General features: G+C 43.8%; 3 protein-coding genes across 7 annotated transcripts; all 3 read left to right on the top strand.

Annotated features, from left to right (window-relative positions):
• The first annotated feature begins 1522 nt into the window (after nucleotides 1-1522).
• LOC117839999 (small ribosomal subunit protein eS19) lies at nucleotides 1523-3541 on the top strand. The gene is made up of 4 exons (XM_034720453.2): nucleotides 1523-1718; nucleotides 2795-2885; nucleotides 2978-3161; nucleotides 3256-3541. The coding sequence occupies exons 1-4, from the start codon at nucleotides 1629-1631 to the stop codon at nucleotides 3326-3328; spliced, it is 438 nt and encodes a 145-aa protein (XP_034576344.1). The 5' UTR covers nucleotides 1523-1628; the 3' UTR covers nucleotides 3329-3541.
• Nucleotides 3542-5281: 1740 nt separating this feature from the next.
• On the top strand, nucleotides 5282-7704 carry LOC117839998 (WAT1-related protein At1g43650). Its single transcript, XM_034720451.2, has 7 exons — nucleotides 5282-5880; nucleotides 5975-6037; nucleotides 6159-6275; nucleotides 6364-6601; nucleotides 6749-6907; nucleotides 6999-7150; nucleotides 7276-7704. Exons 1-7 carry the CDS (start codon nucleotides 5687-5689, stop codon nucleotides 7448-7450), a joined length of 1098 nt encoding a protein of 365 aa, XP_034576342.1. The 5' UTR covers nucleotides 5282-5686; the 3' UTR covers nucleotides 7451-7704.
• A 2888-nt stretch (nucleotides 7705-10592) lies between these two features.
• On the top strand, nucleotides 10593-17552 carry LOC117840916 (diacylglycerol kinase 1). 5 transcript variants are annotated; one of them, XM_034721465.2, is made up of 9 exons: nucleotides 10593-10781; nucleotides 12857-12948; nucleotides 13040-14355; nucleotides 14950-15316; nucleotides 15385-15461; nucleotides 16197-16316; nucleotides 16403-16567; nucleotides 16653-16790; nucleotides 16903-17552. In XM_034721465.2, exons 3-9 carry the CDS (start codon nucleotides 13144-13146, stop codon nucleotides 17050-17052), a joined length of 2229 nt encoding a protein of 742 aa, XP_034577356.1. In that variant the 5' UTR covers nucleotides 10593-10781; nucleotides 12857-12948; nucleotides 13040-13143; the 3' UTR covers nucleotides 17053-17552. The 5 variants fall into 5 exon arrangements, with proteins under 5 accessions (XP_034577356.1, XP_034577353.1, XP_034577355.1 ...); XM_034721464.2 differs by lacking the exon at nucleotides 10593-10781 and adding an exon at nucleotides 10797-11509; XM_034721462.2 differs by lacking the exon at nucleotides 12857-12948.
• The last annotated feature ends 466 nt before the right edge of the window (nucleotides 17553-18018 follow it).

Genomic DNA, 18018 nt, shown 5'->3' with positions numbered 1-18018 from the left:
CCTCTCTCAAGTAGTACTCCTCCTATTCGTAGGATGCAATTTGACCAACCTGCAGAGATTGTACTTTGATCATTAATATTTTATTTTTATATATATTGCTCATAGCCATATAATTGATATTGTATTAGATCACTTGAAAAATATGAAGTCGTAAATCCTTAGACTAGTTGTTGGTCCAAAATTAAAACGTTTAAACCTAAGAAATGATCTGACTAACTAGGAAGCACCCCCTTCTTTTCTTTCACCTAAGGCGTATTAGGACTTGGTAAAGACTTTATTTATCTTATAATATCCAGTGTTACACACACGTCACCACCACCATATTAGAAAACATGTAAAATACAAATCTATGAGTAATTGTTAGATACTAAACAAACATTTTTAGTCAAAACTTATTAAGTTTGATTTTTTTTTTCCAAATCCTAATACGTCGAGCACAAGGGAGTATGAGACTCCACAAGGAAGGATGAATGGACCTTTTTCCCTTCTTATGAAGAAATGAGGCAAGCTAGTTTTCGTGTTTAGAGCAACAGGTTGGGTTTTATTGACGGAAGTACAAGTTAGACCAACTCAAAAGAGTGCCCCAAAAAATTCTTCCCCAAAACTATGTATTGGGGGTTCTCCTAAAAGAAATTTCCCCCAAAAACATATCAATCCACAGCAGATCGCTAATAAATTGCCCCTAATATTTCAAAACAGGCCACGTCATCATATTGGGCCCATCAGAAGGGACGCGCGGGCGTGCGGGAATCAGGATTGGGGGAGGAACGCCAACGCTAAAATATACGCGGTGGCAGGCTCTTTTTTAGTGTCGCTAAAAAATTGAGGAAGGTTTGGGTGGACTGTTGGAGTTCGTTTTCTCTCTTTTCCTCCCTAAAAAGGATATTGGGGGTAAGATTAGCAGCCTTTTGGAGTTGCTCTTACTGCATCCATCGTGTTACACCAAAATCCCTACATACAGAAATTAAAATTACCTTTTAGTCCCCCGAGGCCTGCTATGCTGGTCTTCGTCATTTTGGTGGAATCCGTCGCTTGAAGCTTGAAGTTGGGATTAAGCAGAGTTAAAGTTTGAAGCTCCTTACACTATAGCACGGTGAGGACTACATGTTGTGTAGTACTACATGTTTTTAGCTGCATGCAACATGGGAGTATAATACCTGCAACATTACAAAATAACATTGCAACATTATAAAATTTGTAATATCTGTCAACACATAAATATATATTCTCTTTTTTTGAGATGGAAAACAAAAGGTTGTAGTAGTTAGCATAGACTTCGAATAATAGATGAGGGAGTTGGACTTTTTCCTTATACCATATCCTATTGGACCAATTAGAACTAGAACCCACTCTCGTCAGCCATTCTCGGCCCAACTCGAACACGCACACCACCGTGCTCAGCGCGGCCCATACAGCCATACCATACCCCAACCCTAAACCCACCTGCTCACCCATCTCAACCGTCCGTTTCCCATCTGACGCTCCAATCCCGAACCCATCTTGTATATATTTGCGCTCCGCCACCCAAGCCGCCCCTCGACGAAACCCTAACCCCGAGCAGCCGCAGCGCCCACCCCTTCTCCTCCCCTGTCTCCCTCTCGTCCCCCGGCGGCGGTGGCGGCGGCAGGATGGCGGCTTCTACGGCAAGGACGGTGAAGGATGTCAACCCGCACGAGTTCGTCAAGGCCTACTCCGCCCACCTCAAGCGCTCCGGCAAGGTAACGCCGCCCGACTCGCCCGCCTTCCCCTTCCGATTCGACGCTGCAGTTCGTAGAATGGTCGCGCCCCACGGTCCAAGCCCCCTCGCGGCCTTGCGCACCTCCGTAGGTTGGCCTTTCGTCGCGCGGCCCAGCGTGTCCTGGCTGATCCGCCGCCGGCACCCGCGCAGTAGCTTTGCCGCCGGTCGCGCCCGCCGCTGGCCCTCGACGCCACATCTTGTCCCAGGCTGCGCCCAACGCTGGATCCCGCAGCAGCAGCAGCAGGCCGTGCGCGGCCTCAGCTCTTCCCTGGCAACACCTCTCTGGAGGCCGGTACATGGCGCCCATCCTCAGATTTGTGGAAAAAAGATGCTTTGTTCGCCGACTTGCTTGATTAGAGATAGGGAGAACGGATTTGGGATTGATTGGAGATTTGTGGTGGCAAATAAACTGCAACCTTAGTTGGACTACTGAATGGGTAGCACTAGTAACTTCAATCATGAATTGTGTTTGTGTTGGTCCTAGACAAACTTGCCGTGTGGAAATGCTGCTTTCCTGGGTCTTTTGGTATATGTGGCAGATCAATACTCAGTTGTTGGTGTTGATATGTTGAAGTCTACGTAGATTGTCAAAGTTAGTTTTGATCGTATTTGTTGGATTGTAAAGGCTGTTTTATTATCCATATTACTTGGGATTTGGGCAAATTCTAGAAGTTCCCTGAGCATAACAGGCCCCATATGAGGTGATTTATTTGTTTCTATTTATATCTGTCAAGATAGTCTTTGAGTGAAATAGCTTATTCTGGTTGTTGCATCAAACATTTATGACGTGAATGTTGTTCGGCTCATTTTTTTTGCAAGTGCTACTACTATCAAGCTTTCCTTTTATTTAGTTGGCTTTTAATTCAAAATTGTAGTTGCAGTTTTTGTTGCTTCAATAAACAAAGCTTATGTTTTATATCTGAACAAGCAATTAGATTAGAGATGTGAGGCTGGGAGAAATGGTTTCTTCTCTGTTGCATTAATTGTCTGCTTGTCAATATCCATATTTACAATGTTGAATTTCTTATAACTAATATAACTACTTTATCTTGTTAGATGGAGCTCCCTGAGTGGGTTGACATTGTGAAGACTGCGAGGTTCAAGGAGCTCCCTCCTTATGACCCTGACTGGTACTACACTAGGGCTGGTGAGGACTCTTGTTCTTCTGCAATATCATTTATGAATCTGAATATCCAGATTTTGCACATAATCAGATTTCCAATTTTGTTCCTCCTTCAGCCTCGATTGCAAGGAAGATCTACCTGAGGCAAGGCATTGGTGTGGGTGGCTTCCAGAAGATCTACGGTGGTCGCCAGAGGAACGGCTCCCGCCCACCGCACTTCTGCAAGAGTAGTGGTGCCATTTCACGTAACATCCTGCAGCAGTTGCAGAAGATGGGCATCATTGATGTTGATCCCAAGGGGTAATCCAACTACAAAGAGCCTTTTTGTCTTGCTTGATAATGTTTTGTGGCATTGTGGTTTAGAGAAGCTTACTTATCTTGTGTTTTCTTGCAGTGGGCGGCTCATCACCTCCCAGGGAAGGCGTGATCTGGACCAGGTGGCTGGAAGGGTTGCTGTCGAGGCTTAAGCATCTCTCTTGTCTTCTGTTTCAATGATGTCGTGTTCGATGGTTGAGATGGCTACACTTTATTTGCAGTTTTGAACTAGGACTTGCCCTGCCTTTCTGGGTTCAGAGAATTTGAAGTTTAATGCATCTAGTTATGGCATCGCACTATGTTTTGAGTACCTAATGCAGTATCTGAACTCATTCTGGAATGGAAGAAAGGAATTGTGTTTGCGATGTGCGTGACCTTATTTATGGTCATGGTGTGCTTTCCTTTTGCTATAGATTAACCACTGATAATTGTGGTGATTAGATGATTACTCTTTAGCCATGTTACCAAAATTTGCTCGTGGGGTTTCTTTTTATGAGTTCATAAGGCAGAGTTTGCTGTTTGCATTTGTTTTTTGGGAACTCATGGTTGCTCGCCCTTTATTCTGCCTGGGAATCAGCCAGGTCACTAAGCAGTAAACCCAAATGATCTTCGTCATACCATTATGCACCTTAGCCGCTAAAGCGGCTAACCAAGCTTGTGCTTCAGCACACGTAGCATCGTGCACTGCAGTAAAATTCCGGGCACGCAGCATCGCGGACTGCATTTAAATTCTGGGCTCCTGACAATACTGCGTGGTCCGTGTTCTGTATGATGAGAATGCACCATCAAAGTTCACTTCGAGTATCTCTGGCGGTGGCTTTACCAGCCTTCACTTTGTTCATCGTCATACTGGCCACAGTGTCCAGCAGCTCCACTTCTGAAAGCATGCACATACTTGCCTGCTCCGAACACCACCACCTCCTCAGTTGATTGTAGCCGTTCACCAGCATTTGCCTCATTCCTGGCATCCGACCAGCACCACAGGAACGTAATGATCTGCAAACCCAATTCCTTTTCTAGGCCAACACAAATTTAACCATCTCGGCTGATTCTTGCTCAATCAGTTGAACTCGGATGTTCTCCAGTTTAAGTGCTTGCCAACATTTCTTGAAAGAGGGATAATTTAGGTTCTGAACTAATGAACCCAGGGGTATGTGACTGGGATGAGCAGCTGGTACCAGACACGTTCTGGCATGAAGAATTGAAGATGCTGAAGAAATACTGCAGATCCCAACAGTGGATCAAATGGAGGATTGGCCAGAGTGATGCAGCTAAAGGCAATTCCTCGGTCAAATCTGAGATGTATAAAGTTAAACTATTTGAGATGAAATATTTCTCATGATCCAGCTGCGATATGTCGCGATGTATTGAACTCATCTCTTCGATTCTCATGATCTCATGCGCACTAAACAAAAATGCATTTAAAATGTCCACCAGTAATTTCCCATTTGCAGCCACCAGTGCCCTCCGATGAAGCATGCAGTGGAATCCTGTATTCGTAATGGTAATCTTCTGAAGGATATGGAGAGCAAAAGCAGCGGCAATAGAGGCGAGCACAAGCCATTTTTTTTGTCTGGGGCACTGTCACACTGATCAACTACATAGAGAATTCCAATAATGCCAAACATAGCACACTTTATTTTTAGCAACTAATTCAGGATTTTGGAAATGATACTTGTGGATTTTCATACAGATATTGTTTACTATTTTGGTCTAGCTTTTTATATATTTTCATGGAAAATCCATAAAAATCCTAAAAACTGCCCCTAACTACACTCTGAACCGCTGATATCTTGTTTACTTTTCAGGGAAACGGTGGTGGAATGGGAAAAAAAGGAAAAAGAAAAAAAGGAGAAAAAAAAGAACCCAGAGAGTTTCAAAGGTAATGGCACACATCATTCAGAGAGTACATTTTACTCATACAAACAAAGTGATATATCTTCTGAGGCACATGCATCTGACTAATGTGTCTTCTGAATGGCTAGTGCGGCACCTGTTCTTGTAATGGAAAGAACGGGAGCAAACACACTTCCCTGAAAGGAAGATGCCAACCATCGGTGGCACCCTGGACGAATCCAATAGGAGAGCAATCAGCGGGCACAGGTAAAGAGCATTACGCTTACGCATTAGGAGAGCATAACAGAAAGTGGGGTTGATAAGTGGATGCTCCATTAATCGTAACTCTAGGTGCTGAAGAACAGTGGTAAAAGGAAACAGTCTCTTCATGGTTCAAGCTTCTGAAAAAGGACTACTCCTTTAGCCTTGTCGAGGAGCTGAAAGAGAAGAGCATACCTAACTTCTGAAAAAATTTCCCATGCGCTGCCGTTGGCTGCCGCCGTGAGAGTGTTCACGCAGCCACCATACGTATACACATACCAGAGGCTATCACAGCAGAAGCCACCGTACGGATTGCCGCAACCCTGCCCTGTATCTATAACCACAGGGCGATCTGGTCTTGGCACCACTGATTGATTGATCAGCTTTCGTCGAGAGGCACATCACAGTAAGAAATGGCGTGTGGGTCGGTGTGGATGATGAGGTACGCGCCGCACGCTCTGATGGTGCTGGCGCAGGTGTTCTTCACACTCCTCTACTTCGTCACCGAGGCTGCCTTCAACCGGGGGCTCAACCCCTACGTCTACGTCACCTACCGCCACCTCCTTGCGGCTTGTGTCCTCTGGCCGTTCGCCTACTTCTACGAGAAGTAAATAAGATCACTTTAATTTGTCGCTCTGATGGTTTGAAGTCTGAACCTTGCTCGTTATTGGGACTTTTGGTGTTCTTTTAATCTTTTGCAGGACGTTGAGGCCTAAAATGACACTCATGCTGTTTCTGGAGATATTTGTACTGTCACTTCTGGGGTAAGATGTCTGTTCCTGTTCTTCTCTCTGAAAAGAAAGTATGCATGACATCTTACAAGATTTTTTTTTAGAAAAAAAATACACGTTCGATCGGTTTCCAATCTCACCTTGGGTCTTGCAGGGGGAGCTTAACCCTGATCATGTACTTCTCGAGCATGAAGTACACATCTCCAACTTTCGTCACCTCTATGGTGAACGCCGTCGCCTCAATCACGTTTGTCATCGCCATCATCCTCAGGTGACGTGTCCCGGAGAAACTTTCAGCATACAGCAGATGCGTTCTTGGCATTCGTCTGCAGTTTCACAGTGGTTTGGCTCGTGTTCAGGATGGAGATTGTAAACGTCAGGAGCCTGCGAGGACTCGCGAAAATCGCAGGGGCCATGGTGTCGTTTGCTGGGGTGACCACCATAAGCCTGTACAAAGGAGCGGCGATAAGGAGCCTCTGGAAGGCCCCTATTCACATGCACGGCAGCGGCGTTGCAGTGGCACATGAAAGCTGGGTGAAAGGATCACTGCTTGCGGTGGCTAGCTGCATATGCTGGTCAATCTGCTTCATCTTGCAGGTGCCTAAATAGCCGCTTTCAGTTACTACTACATAAGAGCATTAGTAGTGCAGGAAAGATAAAATTTGATTGGAGATAGGAAATGATTTTTAAAAAGAATTTTAATTATATAAAGCTTATTAAAATTTGGTCCAAAAATGGTGGCAGGCGTCGTCTGTAAAGAGGTACCCAGCCAAGCTCTCGCTGACGGCATGGATCTCAATGGTTGGAGGGATGCAGGCGGCGGTTTTCGCGGCGTTTATGCAGCGCAACCTGGAAGATTGGCTCATAGGCTTCGGCCTCAAGTTCTGGTGCATCGTGTACACGGTATGTGACTAGTAAGTATGGGATCCAAGCTCCCTCACAAAACGGCAGGGTTCCCATTCCTGTGCTGATACATGGTGTCTGAATTCTTCAGGGAATCGCCTGCAATGGCTTGACAGTTTTCATTCAGCTGTGGTGCAACAAGAAGAAAGGCCCCGTCTTTGTTACCATGTTCAACCCCCTCTTGACGGTCATGGTGACCACATTAGCCTACTTCATCTTTGGTGAAAATCTATACGTCGGGAGGTACGTGGGATGTCACTCTCTTGCTCCTGAAGCTTATGTTCCTCTCCTCTTCATGAGTAATAATGTGGCTGACCATGAATCCATGATCATATCCATCATTGATCTTCCCGTTGATGTATCCGCAGCATAATTGGAGGGGTCCTTGTGATTCTGGGCCTTTACATGTTGCTATGGGGCAAGGACAGAGATCAAGAGCACAAAGCCACCAAAGAGCAGGATTCAGGGTTGGACTGTGAGAAGCAGGAGACGGTAATAAGCGATGTTTCTTCAGCATGGAACGACAAACGGACAAAGCACTGAAGATGGTGAAGTGATCAAAAGGATTCAGAACTGAAAGCCTAAGCCCCGTGCCCAATTCTACTCCAGACTCCAGTTTGTAATGCACAAAATTTTCTCTGATAAATTCTCACCTTCACTATAAAAACAAGGCAGCTAGTAAGGAAAACATTTGTCAGATAGGATCCAGGTGTATGCAAATTCAGTAGCCAAAAGGAAGAAAATTGGAAAGGATCAGGAACACATCATGTACAGTACATCTTGCTCACAAAATTGAATGATAAGCACTCAAGAACAGCATCTCAAAAATAAAACCGAACGGTACTAGCACAGCTGCATCGATGTGAGATGGGGCCCCGTCAAGCGTCAGGCGACTTTTACACGCAAGTCGAGATGTTCTGGACTTAAGAGGAAGGCTTGGAGGTAGGATTTTCGCATAGTCCCATCATTTGCGGATTGCAGCTCTGATCCAAGAGGGACACGGTCCGATTGACTCGCACGGCAACCAGAGATAGAGTTGAAGATTTTTTTTTAAGTAAAGGAGGAGCACTGCTGATTCTTAAATTCATTTAAGAAGTTAGAAGTTCAAATTTACAATAAGTTCGATATTACATAAATAAATTATCTCTCTAACAGGGTGTTTGGATACGAGGTGCTAAACTTTAACAGTGTCACATCGGATGTTCGGATGCTAATTAGAAAAACTAAACATGAGCTAATTATAAAATTAATTGCAGAATCTTGTGCTAATTCGCGAGACGAATCTATTAAGCCTAATTAATCCACCATTAGCAAATGGTTACTGTAGCACCACATTGTCAAATCATGGACTAATTAGGCTTAATAGATTCGTCTCGCGAATTACACTCCAACTGTGCAATTAGTTTTGTAATTAATCTATATTTAATACTTCTAATTAGCATTCAAACATCCGATGCGACGGGTGTTAAACTTTAACAGGGTGGAGCCAAACAGGCCCTAAGTTTACTCATTAAGAAAACTTAAGATACACTAACCCAGGACTGGGTTCCCGTACGCCCTTTAGCGCATATTGGCATCTTCTTGAATCGTGGCAAACACTTGCATCATCGGCCTGAAGGCATTCCCTTCAAAAACTCTTCCTGGGCGCATAGAGTTGAAGATGACCGAGTAAAAATGTGTCACTGCTCACTACCCTGGGCGGCCGGCTACTCTTGGGCTGTGACTCGCAAATGGGCTTGATAGCCCATGGCATTGCTGGCCCATGACAAAATGCAATAGTAACACTTTATTCCTTCATCATATATGTGAAATTTAAAAGTAGGAAAATCCACAAAGGTTACTCTGTGGGCTGCGGTCACTCCGTGGATCCACACTCGTGCACTCCACGCAACTCCTTCAATGGATCGCTCAACTTGATCCCTTCCTCCGAGACACGGAACAGCGTGTACTCGGCTGTCTTCAGAGTACCTACTCCGTTTCAAAATGTAGATTATTTTGACTTTTATTTAGATACATATAAATATTTATAAACATGAAGAAATCAAAATGACCTACAATTTGGGACGGAGGGAGCACATCAGAGGATTTTCCTGGTCGACAGGCTCATCTATCGCACTTACACTCTTTGCTGAAGAGATAGACAGAATCGAGAAGTGTTCATGGTTGCTCGCATTTCTTACACGGTGAACACATGTGTGGTACCCTTCCGTTCGTTATGACCTGAGGGTCAGTTTGGTGGAGCTCCCATCGGGCTCCGGCTCCACCTGACATACTATTTATGTACTGTAGTAACGCTGTTCCTAGAAGCTAATTTTCTCTCTCCTCCTCCCCCTTCACAAATGTTGGAGGAGCCGGAGGAGCCACACAAACCAGCTCCGGCTTCTCTGATGCAGCAGTGTGCGCGTCAGGAGGAGTCGAAGCCGGCCGGAGCTCCTCCAAACACGCCCGAGTCAAACAACAAATACAAGGTTTCTTCAGTGTCGGAGTCAAAGTTAGAGTGATCGACAAAGTTCCTATATATTTTCTGGAAGGTAGATAACCAATTTATCTTTAAAGCCCATATAGTCCATGTACAACATTTTTTTAACATCTATCAATATTTGTTGGTATTCATCAACATTTTTTAAAAAAAGACTTAATTGTTATCAACATTTCTTAACATTTACCAACATTTTTATATATACAAATATTTTTCTTTAACTTACTTACATTTACCAATATTATTGATCAACAATTTTTTACGTGCACCAATATTTTTTTTGCAATCATCAACATTTTTTTAAAATTCACCAATATTTTTACGTAAAATATATTGAGATATTTACGTAAAATATATTAAGATATTTCATCTAAAATGTTAGATAGTTTGAGTGGGCCTCTGTGGACTAGCTATTTAGCTACTGTTGGACCATCTTCCAAAAGATGGATAGGATTTCCCGATCTGACCTGTGCTCTACCGCTCTGCCCTAGTCACTGGGCTGGCAAGTCTTGTTTTTGAAGCCAAAGATTATGGGGGCAGTGGAGTTCGTTAGACCGCGTCTAGGGCCATGGCCCGGATGGTCCTTGTCGCGTGTCCGCCCCTGGTAACTGAGTTTAATGGATTTCCTGGGAACCACTTCACCGTAAGGTACATCTACCTCTCTTCTTATAATAATCCTGCTATTAAGATTAAGTCTCAGTGCACAATTCTATTGTACAATTACTATAGTAACTATGTTAAGTGTTAGGGGATGAAGCTCCTCTCTTCTCTAATGAAACTCCTCGTATAATAACCTTGCTAAGTCAGCAATATTGATGATGTGGCATCAAATTTAATTAAATTTAATGCCATGAAAGTCATACGAAACAACACCATTAAGAATACCCTAAGGTCAACAAAATTGTTAACGTGGTATAGAATTTAATATTTATGAAACTGAAACTCGAGCCGGACTGCCGGAAAGATCGATCATGCCGACGTGCCCGTGTCGTGCCTCGACCGGAACGCCCGCCCACCCTGCCACCTGCCGACACCGTGGACCTTGGCCCCAGTCACGCATGCATGATTAAGCGCCGCGCTGTCCGGCGCGCACCGGCCCACGTGGCGGTCGACCCTGACACGCGGCCGTCGGCCACCCGAGTGGATCAGCAGCGGCGGCATGCACGGGCCGAGCCGCCAGCGCTGCTGGCCGCTGCCTCCCGTCCCGGGGTGCCTACCAGAGCGGCGGCCGCCCGCGGCCTCGACGCGGATCCCATCTCGTTTAAGTAAAACGGCAGGATCGAGCCATCGAGGGATTATCAGAAAGCTAGGCCGGCCTGAACCTCCGACCGCCTTCATCAAAGCCGTCGTCGCAGCTGATCCATCTCCAATAATTCTCCATCAGCCAGCCTGCAGGTACGTAACCGTAACCTGCGTTGCTAATTTTTTCATTCATCTCAATTCAAAAGGAGTTAGCATCTGTTTATTTGAGTAACAACTTTAAGTTTTTTGAAAAGCTGTATCTTTTAGAAGAGCTCAGAAAGTTAATTGAGTTTTCCAACTTTCCATATAAATTTAAATTTAGCTTTTAAGTTTATAGTTTCTTGAAGTTTCAACTTTTTGAAAGCTCAAATAAACATGTCCTTAGTATTTGCTTTTCCCACCTCTGGCTTATATGTTTCCAAATCCCAAGCTGGGGTACTAGTTCGTTTTTTCTTTCTTTTGGCTTGCATTTCCAATGATCTTGAAGCCATGTGTAATTATCACGTGCCTGAGGGGCCTTGCTGTAAAGTGGAGACGACCGGTATCTTCCTTTCGGTGTGACCTTGACCGAAAGATTCACGCCGTCAGCCATCGTGGGTGAATCCTCACCGTCCGAGCCGCCCGATCATCGGACCAACGGCTGGGATGTGGGCGGAATATATTCCAGGCCCCACGTGGAAGCATCCGGAGACACACCTGCTCTCTTCTCCTGCTTTGATCGATGCCTTCCTCTGTTTGTTTTTGGCCTTTTGCCAAGGAAAGACGCAACGTTACGGAGGGAGGGAGCAGACTGCGCGGCGGGGACGACCGCCGGCGGTGGGGCGGAGAGAGAGAGAGAGAGAGAGAGAGAGAGAGGCGCCATTTCCTCCTGGTTTCGTTGTGTGAGTTGGGGATGGTTCTGACCTCTCTGTTTGCTCATTTCTATTCCATTGATTTCTGTGCTCGATTTGGCCGACCTTGTTGCTCCCCCCGCTCCCTCTTTCTGCTTTTTTAGTCTTCGCGTACAGAATTTAGCTTCGAATTTAGCCGACATAACTACTCCCCAAGCCAAATTTTAATAGACACGTCCACTAAAATGCCTTGATTTTTCCTTTTCTGGGAGAACCGTCCTATATATTTTAGTATTTCATCACTATGCAGTTCCAACAATAGACTCGAGACGAGTATCTCATCTTCGTATGCTTTTGATGAGCTGTTGCCATCTGCATCCTACTCAGCCTAACTGATATGTGCAAACAGATCAATATTGTGCTGTTAATGGCCACGAACGCAAGGTTGTTTGTTTGATATAGTTTTCAACAATCTTCTATGTTCATGGCTGTGGATTAAAATGACTATATAACTGCATGAGCACACTTGGATGCGTATTATCTGTTTTCCAAGCATATGAAATACGGCTATTTCTAATTTATTATGACTGTGGCTCATAGGCGATAGTTGTCAATTCAATAGGCTGGCTATCGCGGTGAATGTGATTTTAGTCGATCCTCGATGGAAGTTGGTTCAAACCTGAAACCTACTGCATATGTCTTAAATGCAATTTCACGGTCAAGCAAATGGCAGGAGCTAAGCCGGGCCTCAGTGTAGTTGTTTTGTATGAAATTGGTCCATTTCAATTTTTAACCAACCTCAGGTGCAACTGAACCATTTTTTTACGGAAGCCCTGCAGTTGATCCATCTGCAGGAACATACTGCTAAAATCTTGATTTTTCTTTTCCAAAAGAGGAAGGATTTTCTCAATAGACTTCTCAAGTTTAATAAACAAGCGGCACTCAGTGACATGGTAAAAGAGTTCCAGTTTTCGCAAATCAACCAGTTAGAACACAAAGAAAATGTTGCATCTGGATATTTGAGAACTTAAATAGGAAAACAGTCCTGCAACTATATGTGCGGTAATTTGTTCTTTAGACCTGCCAGTCTTGATACTGATAAAAAATGCAATCATCAGAAAGATGTCTCATCAGCCACGAAACATGTTCAGCAACGGCACTTGGTTTACAAATTTCTATTTGTTCAGTTGAGTTATGCATTTGTTCGGTATCTTTCCTTATGCACCCAGCGGATATGTTCTGATGTATTTTGGTTGCAACTTATGTTTGTAGTGAAATATTGCAACTATTGTGTATTTAAAATTTCCTAGAAAGCTCTACTGAATTTCAGTTTATGTATTTATGAATCGTCATACATGAGTAGTTGGCATATTTCTTACTGTGGTTGGAAACCTATAGGTCTATTTGATACTTAATTCGATAACACATGTTTGTTAGAACTTCTGAAGTTTGACCAGTGACTCACTGACTGATACAGAGGCTTCTGTCCAGTATGACCCATTCACCCTTTTGGTCACATTGGTTACATTTACATCTGTCATATATGTGCCCTTTGTTGATTAACATGTCTTCCAATTGCAGCACATTTTACCAGGGGGCTATTCAGCTTTTCCAGACATGTGGTTGATCCTACTGTTCTGATCTAGAGTCATTCATGGTTGGAAGGATGTAATTTCTTATTGTGCATGTCCAAGATTCAAGGTTATGCATTGTTTGGACCATCTGTTGTGAGAATGGCCTGGTTGCAAGACCGATTCCAAATGCATAAGCTCCACTGGAACAGCAGATCCCCTATTCCATCAGAGTTCTGGATACCAGTTACAGCTTACTTCACGGTTGGTTTAGTTGGTCTTTGGACATTTTGGTACTTCTTTTCACTGTGGCGGCGCAAAATCAGTTTAAGCTGGATGAAAATAATTGCCAGATCAAAGAGAAAGAATTTTGAAAGAAACCACAAGGTTCCTACTTCTGAACATGTTTGGAATACAGAATCTTTGATTCGTGCAAAAGGGCTGAAGTGCTGTGTATGCTTGGAATCTATTTCACCAGCTCAGCCCCTTGGGCAAATGATGACTTCGGAAAATATGGTTCACCGTTGTGATGTTTGTGGTGTAGCTGCACACATAATATGCTCTCCAAATTCTCAGAAAGACTGCAAATGTGTCTCAATGTTTGGGTCCAAACATGTGATCCATCAATGGACTGTACTCTGGACAGATGTAGCTGATCAATCCGAAGAAGGCCAGTATTGTTGTTACTGTGAGGAGCTATGCAGTGAATCTTTTCTTGGAGGTCCTCCCATATATTGCTGCATGTGGTGCCAACGATCGGTCCATATTGATTGCCAGTCAGCCATGGCTGCTGAAACAGGTGACATTTGTGACCTCGGTCCATACAAACGCCTTATTCTTTCACCACTTTTTGTCCGTACCATTAGCAAACCTGGTGGCATCTTAAGTTCTATAACTCAGGGAGCAAATGAGTTTGCATCCACTGTGCGGGTACATCTTGGGAGTCGAGGTAAAAAGGTGAAGCATCACAAGAGATTGCCATCTGACTCCGTACAAGGCGACAGTAACGATGACTCATCAAGTGACACCACACTGAACTCTAACCAGAGGGCTAAGGAATCAAAAGCAACTGGGGGAAGTGTTCAAAGGAGTGCTGAGAATGAGCATTACAGCAGTGAGCATTACAGCAGTGAGAGTGATGGTAGGGAACTCATATCAGAGCCCATAAGACTCAATGATGAGACTGGTGGAGTTAAACTTAAGTACGCATTGTCTGACTTGCCTGCTGATGCCAGGCCTCTTTTAGTTTTTATCAACAAGAGAAGTGGGGCTCAGCGTGGAGATTCGCTCAAGCACAAGCTACATTTCCTTTTGAATCCAGTGCAGGTCATGATACATCTCACACTACAATTTACTGAAAGTCTAGTTATTAACCGTTTTATAATGAAAATTACATTCAACTTGTTGTGCTACCTAAGGCTCCATTGTAGAATGCACCAAACGCATCGTGCTTTGGGTGCACGCATAAACTCATCCATCTCATCCATATGATGTTGGATCATTTCATATTACAAAAACTACTGTGATGGAATCAGCAGTCTCACTCTCTTCTCATTTTTCTAGTACCATGTTCACTCAAAAAGAAAAAAAAACTTTGTGACGGTCAGTAGTAACTGCTCAGCTGAGTGCTTGGAGCTTAGATTTGTCTGCTTTAGGTAATTAAATTAGCACAATATATGGCAGTGGGATACAACAGTGTAAAATTTGGAAACACTGAACCCTTTGAAGAAACAGCATCTTGTGCTGTAGAATCATATATAAAGAAGACTTATTTTCCACACCTGTGAATCGTGTGTTTCAAAAACTGAAGGCTGATGTTTTCTGTTTTCACCTGTAGTTCAGGTTCAGCACCCATCTTAGCAAATGCTGTTTAAATCTCTGTGATTTCAGTTATGATAATGTGCCTTCTTATTATTTTAGGTTTTTGAATTGAGTTCTTCACAAGGGCCAGAAACAGGATTAATTTTGTTCAGAAAGGTACCACATTTCAGAATACTTGTGTGTGGTGGCGATGGTACTGTTGGTTGGGTTCTTGACGCGATAGATAAGCAAAATTATGAATCACCTCCACCTGTTGCAATTCTTCCAGCTGGCACTGGCAATGATCTTTCAAGAGTTTTATCATGGGGAGGTGGCCTAGGTGCTGTTGAGAAGCAAGGTGGTCTCCGCACAGTCTTACATGACATAGAGCATGCAGCAGTCACTATCCTGGATAGATGGAAGGTGACATTTGAAGATAAGAAATCAAATAATGTACTTCTAGTGAAGTACATGAACAACTATCTTGGTAGGTACATAGAATCTTCATTTATCAGTGCCCCTTATCCAAGAAACCTTATTTTGCCATGGTGACAGGTATTGGTTGTGATGCTAAGGTTGCACTTGACATTCATAATCTCCGTGAAGAGAATCCTGAAAAGTTTTACAGTCAGGTACTATCAGTACCTATCATAAACAACGACAAGTGTTCACTTAACTTTCATAGCTCCTTTATGTAGTTTATATCCATAAAGTGCTCTGTTTCACATTTTTCAAAATATTGGTGCTCTGTGACAGGAAGGATTCTATCTATTACGTGCTTTATTATGCAAATTAAGCTATGTGTTACATTTATGTCGTGCCAATCCAACAAAAGTCCTTATTTTATTTCCTTTTTGTATCTAATTGCATTGTATTTCCATTGACAAAGGTCTATTAAACAAATAGAATTTGTAGATAGCTGGGTCTCTTTATCACATAATATCAATACTAATTGTCAAGTTTTATAGCTGCAGCCTGCATTGAGAAATATGTAAACGAGAAAAATAATTACACAGGTTACCTGTGAACCGCGTAGAGCTAAGCAGCTTTTCAATCTCAGTGAGCTGAACACTTAGGACCTACTGATACTCTCCAAATCACTATTTTTTGTTGAAGATTGAACTTTTCTCCTGTAGACTAGGGATATTTTAAAAATATATATTGTGATCTCCATGTATGTTCTCATTTTGTTGGGTACCATAGCTGTCGTGAGTGAAACAAGTCAAACAACTGACCTGGACCTGGGTTGACATCATTAAACTTTTGCAGCCTTTTGGTGTCTTTATTACTGTGATGCTTTCTTTCATTGCATGGATGATTTATGTGAGTTTCATAATGGCTCTTTATGTTTCTTTCTTTGGTCTCAGTTCTTAAATAAGGTGCTATATGCGAGGGAAGGCGCCAAGAGCATCATCGATAAGGCATTTGTGGACTTACCATGGCAAGTTCGATTAGAAGTTGATGGCACCGAGATTGATATACCAGAGGTTGTGTAAGATAACTTTTGTGATTGTTGCACACGGATCCAGCTATTTTTATTAGGCATTCACATGTTAGGCTATGAATTCTTCAGGACTCAGAAGGCGTGCTTGTCACAAACATCCCAAGCTACATGGGAGGTGTTGACCTGTGGCAAAATGAGGATGAGGAGCCTGAAAACTTTGATCCGCAGTCAATCCATGACAAGATGCTCGAAGTGGTTAGCATTACCGGAACTTGGCATCTGGGAACACTCCAGGTAAGTGATCACAGTTCAGTAATCTTTCGACGATTAGGTAAGAGAATGCTTGAGGCCTAAAAGAAGTGAATTAAGCTGCACTCAGGTTGGACTTTCTCGGGCACGGAGGATCGCGCAAGGCCAGTCGATCAAGATGCAGATGTTTGCTCCCTTCCCTGTTCAAGTGGATGGTGAACCCTGGGTCCAGCAGCCCTGCACGCTCAAGATATCCCATCACGGACAGGTTTGCTGTGTGTTTGGCCTAATGCAATGCTAGTCACATACTATGTGATGATTAGCAGATAGAGTTCTATATACTAATTTTTCTTGTTTGTTTTTTTCGCCATGCTTTTCAGGCTTTCATGTTGAGGGCGGCGATCGAAGAGCCTCTTGGTCACGCTGCTGCGATCATCACGGACGTGCTTGAGCATGCTGAATCCAGCCACGTAATCAATGCTTCCCAGAAGAGAGCCCTCCTCCAAGAAATGGCTCTAAGGCTGGCATGAATCGCAGCTCATCCGGATGTTGCAAATGCATTGCCTCCTGCGCAGTGCTCTGCCTTCGCTACAGAGTGGTTTCTGTTGCCAGATATGATTGATCGTACAGAGAACGAGAGAACCTGTTATCCCAAGAGGAGCTCCTATCTCTCTCTCTCTCTCTCTCTCTCTCTCTCTCTCTCTCTCTCTCTCTCTCGCAGCACCAAGTACTATCCGGATCTACCCGGGGGATACAATACAAGTGAGTTTTGGTTAGGTTTTCCTTGTGGAAAATATACCATGTAATGCTGCGTGCATGTGTGTTACGTGTGCTGTATAGCATGTATCTGTTCCTTGCTCCACTTTTGTGCAGTGGAATCCCCCGTCTGGCCATTTTGTGATCCGTTGGCCAGTATGGACTTTAATTTTTGCCGCTCTAGCCGCTGTTTTCAGTTCGGCTGGTGTCTCGCTTGTAAATAAAATGGGATTTCTGAAATACTTGTATGTAATAATGTTGCACGCACGTCAAATTATTTTCTTCTCATGTTTGAATACGATCGCCGGGCTTTGCTCTCGGAAAAGCATTCACTTGACTGCTTGGAGCATCTCAGCAGATTCAATAAAATCTTTCCAAATTACGATATCTAAGTATCTGTTTCATGGTTATTACTTAGAGTTGGTTTTTGCAGTAATCTAATTACGTGGATTATTTAACTGTTAGAGCGCTATCTTTTCTTTACTCTTCTATTGGTAGACGCCGAAGATGCTCGAGATGAAACACATCCATCCACTTGAGCTGCTCGGCACCGTCCTCCCTCCCTCTGCGCTCCATCACTGCTCCCCTGTTTTGCGACGGCTGGAGGCGTAGGCGCGGGCGTGGCGTGCGGCTGCTGAGCATGAGCAGAGAGCTTGACCGATTTCCGCGGCGCGTGGCGCGTGGCGGCCATGTCACCTCCGCCTCGTGCCAACCGGAGGTCCCATTCGCACTTCCTCTTC

Source organism: Setaria viridis, chromosome 9, assembly GCF_005286985.2.
Source record: "Setaria viridis chromosome 9, Setaria_viridis_v4.0, whole genome shotgun sequence".
Lineage (NCBI taxonomy): Eukaryota > Viridiplantae > Streptophyta > Magnoliopsida > Poales > Poaceae > Setaria > Setaria viridis.
This window is presented reverse-complemented; position numbering and strand designations above follow the sequence as displayed.

Bases quoted from the DNA above. Each gene is read 5' to 3' on its own strand.
- LOC117839999 (XM_034720453.2), top strand. From the start codon at position 1,629: ATGGCGGCTTCTACGGCAAGGACGGTGAAGGATGTCAACCCGCACGAG. The intron at 1,719-2,794 runs GTAACGCCGCCC...TTATCTTGTTAG, and splicing joins ACCTCAAGCGCTCCGGCAAG to ATGGAGCTCCCTGAGTGGGT. The intron at 2,886-2,977 runs GTGAGGACTCTT...TTCCTCCTTCAG, and splicing joins CTGGTACTACACTAGGGCTG to CCTCGATTGCAAGGAAGATC.
- LOC117839998 (XM_034720451.2), top strand. From the start codon at position 5,687: ATGGCGTGTGGGTCGGTGTGGATGATGAGGTACGCGCCGCACGCTCTG. The intron at 5,881-5,974 runs GTAAATAAGATC...AATCTTTTGCAG, and splicing joins TTCGCCTACTTCTACGAGAA to GACGTTGAGGCCTAAAATGA. The intron at 6,602-6,748 runs GTGCCTAAATAG...AAATGGTGGCAG, and splicing joins CAATCTGCTTCATCTTGCAG to GCGTCGTCTGTAAAGAGGTA.
- LOC117840916 (XM_034721462.2), top strand. From the start codon at position 13,144: ATGTCCAAGATTCAAGGTTATGCATTGTTTGGACCATCTGTTGTGAGA. The intron at 14,356-14,949 runs GTCATGATACAT...TTATTATTTTAG, and splicing joins TCCTTTTGAATCCAGTGCAG to GTTTTTGAATTGAGTTCTTC. The intron at 16,791-16,902 runs GTTTGCTGTGTG...CATGCTTTTCAG, and splicing joins AGATATCCCATCACGGACAG to GCTTTCATGTTGAGGGCGGC.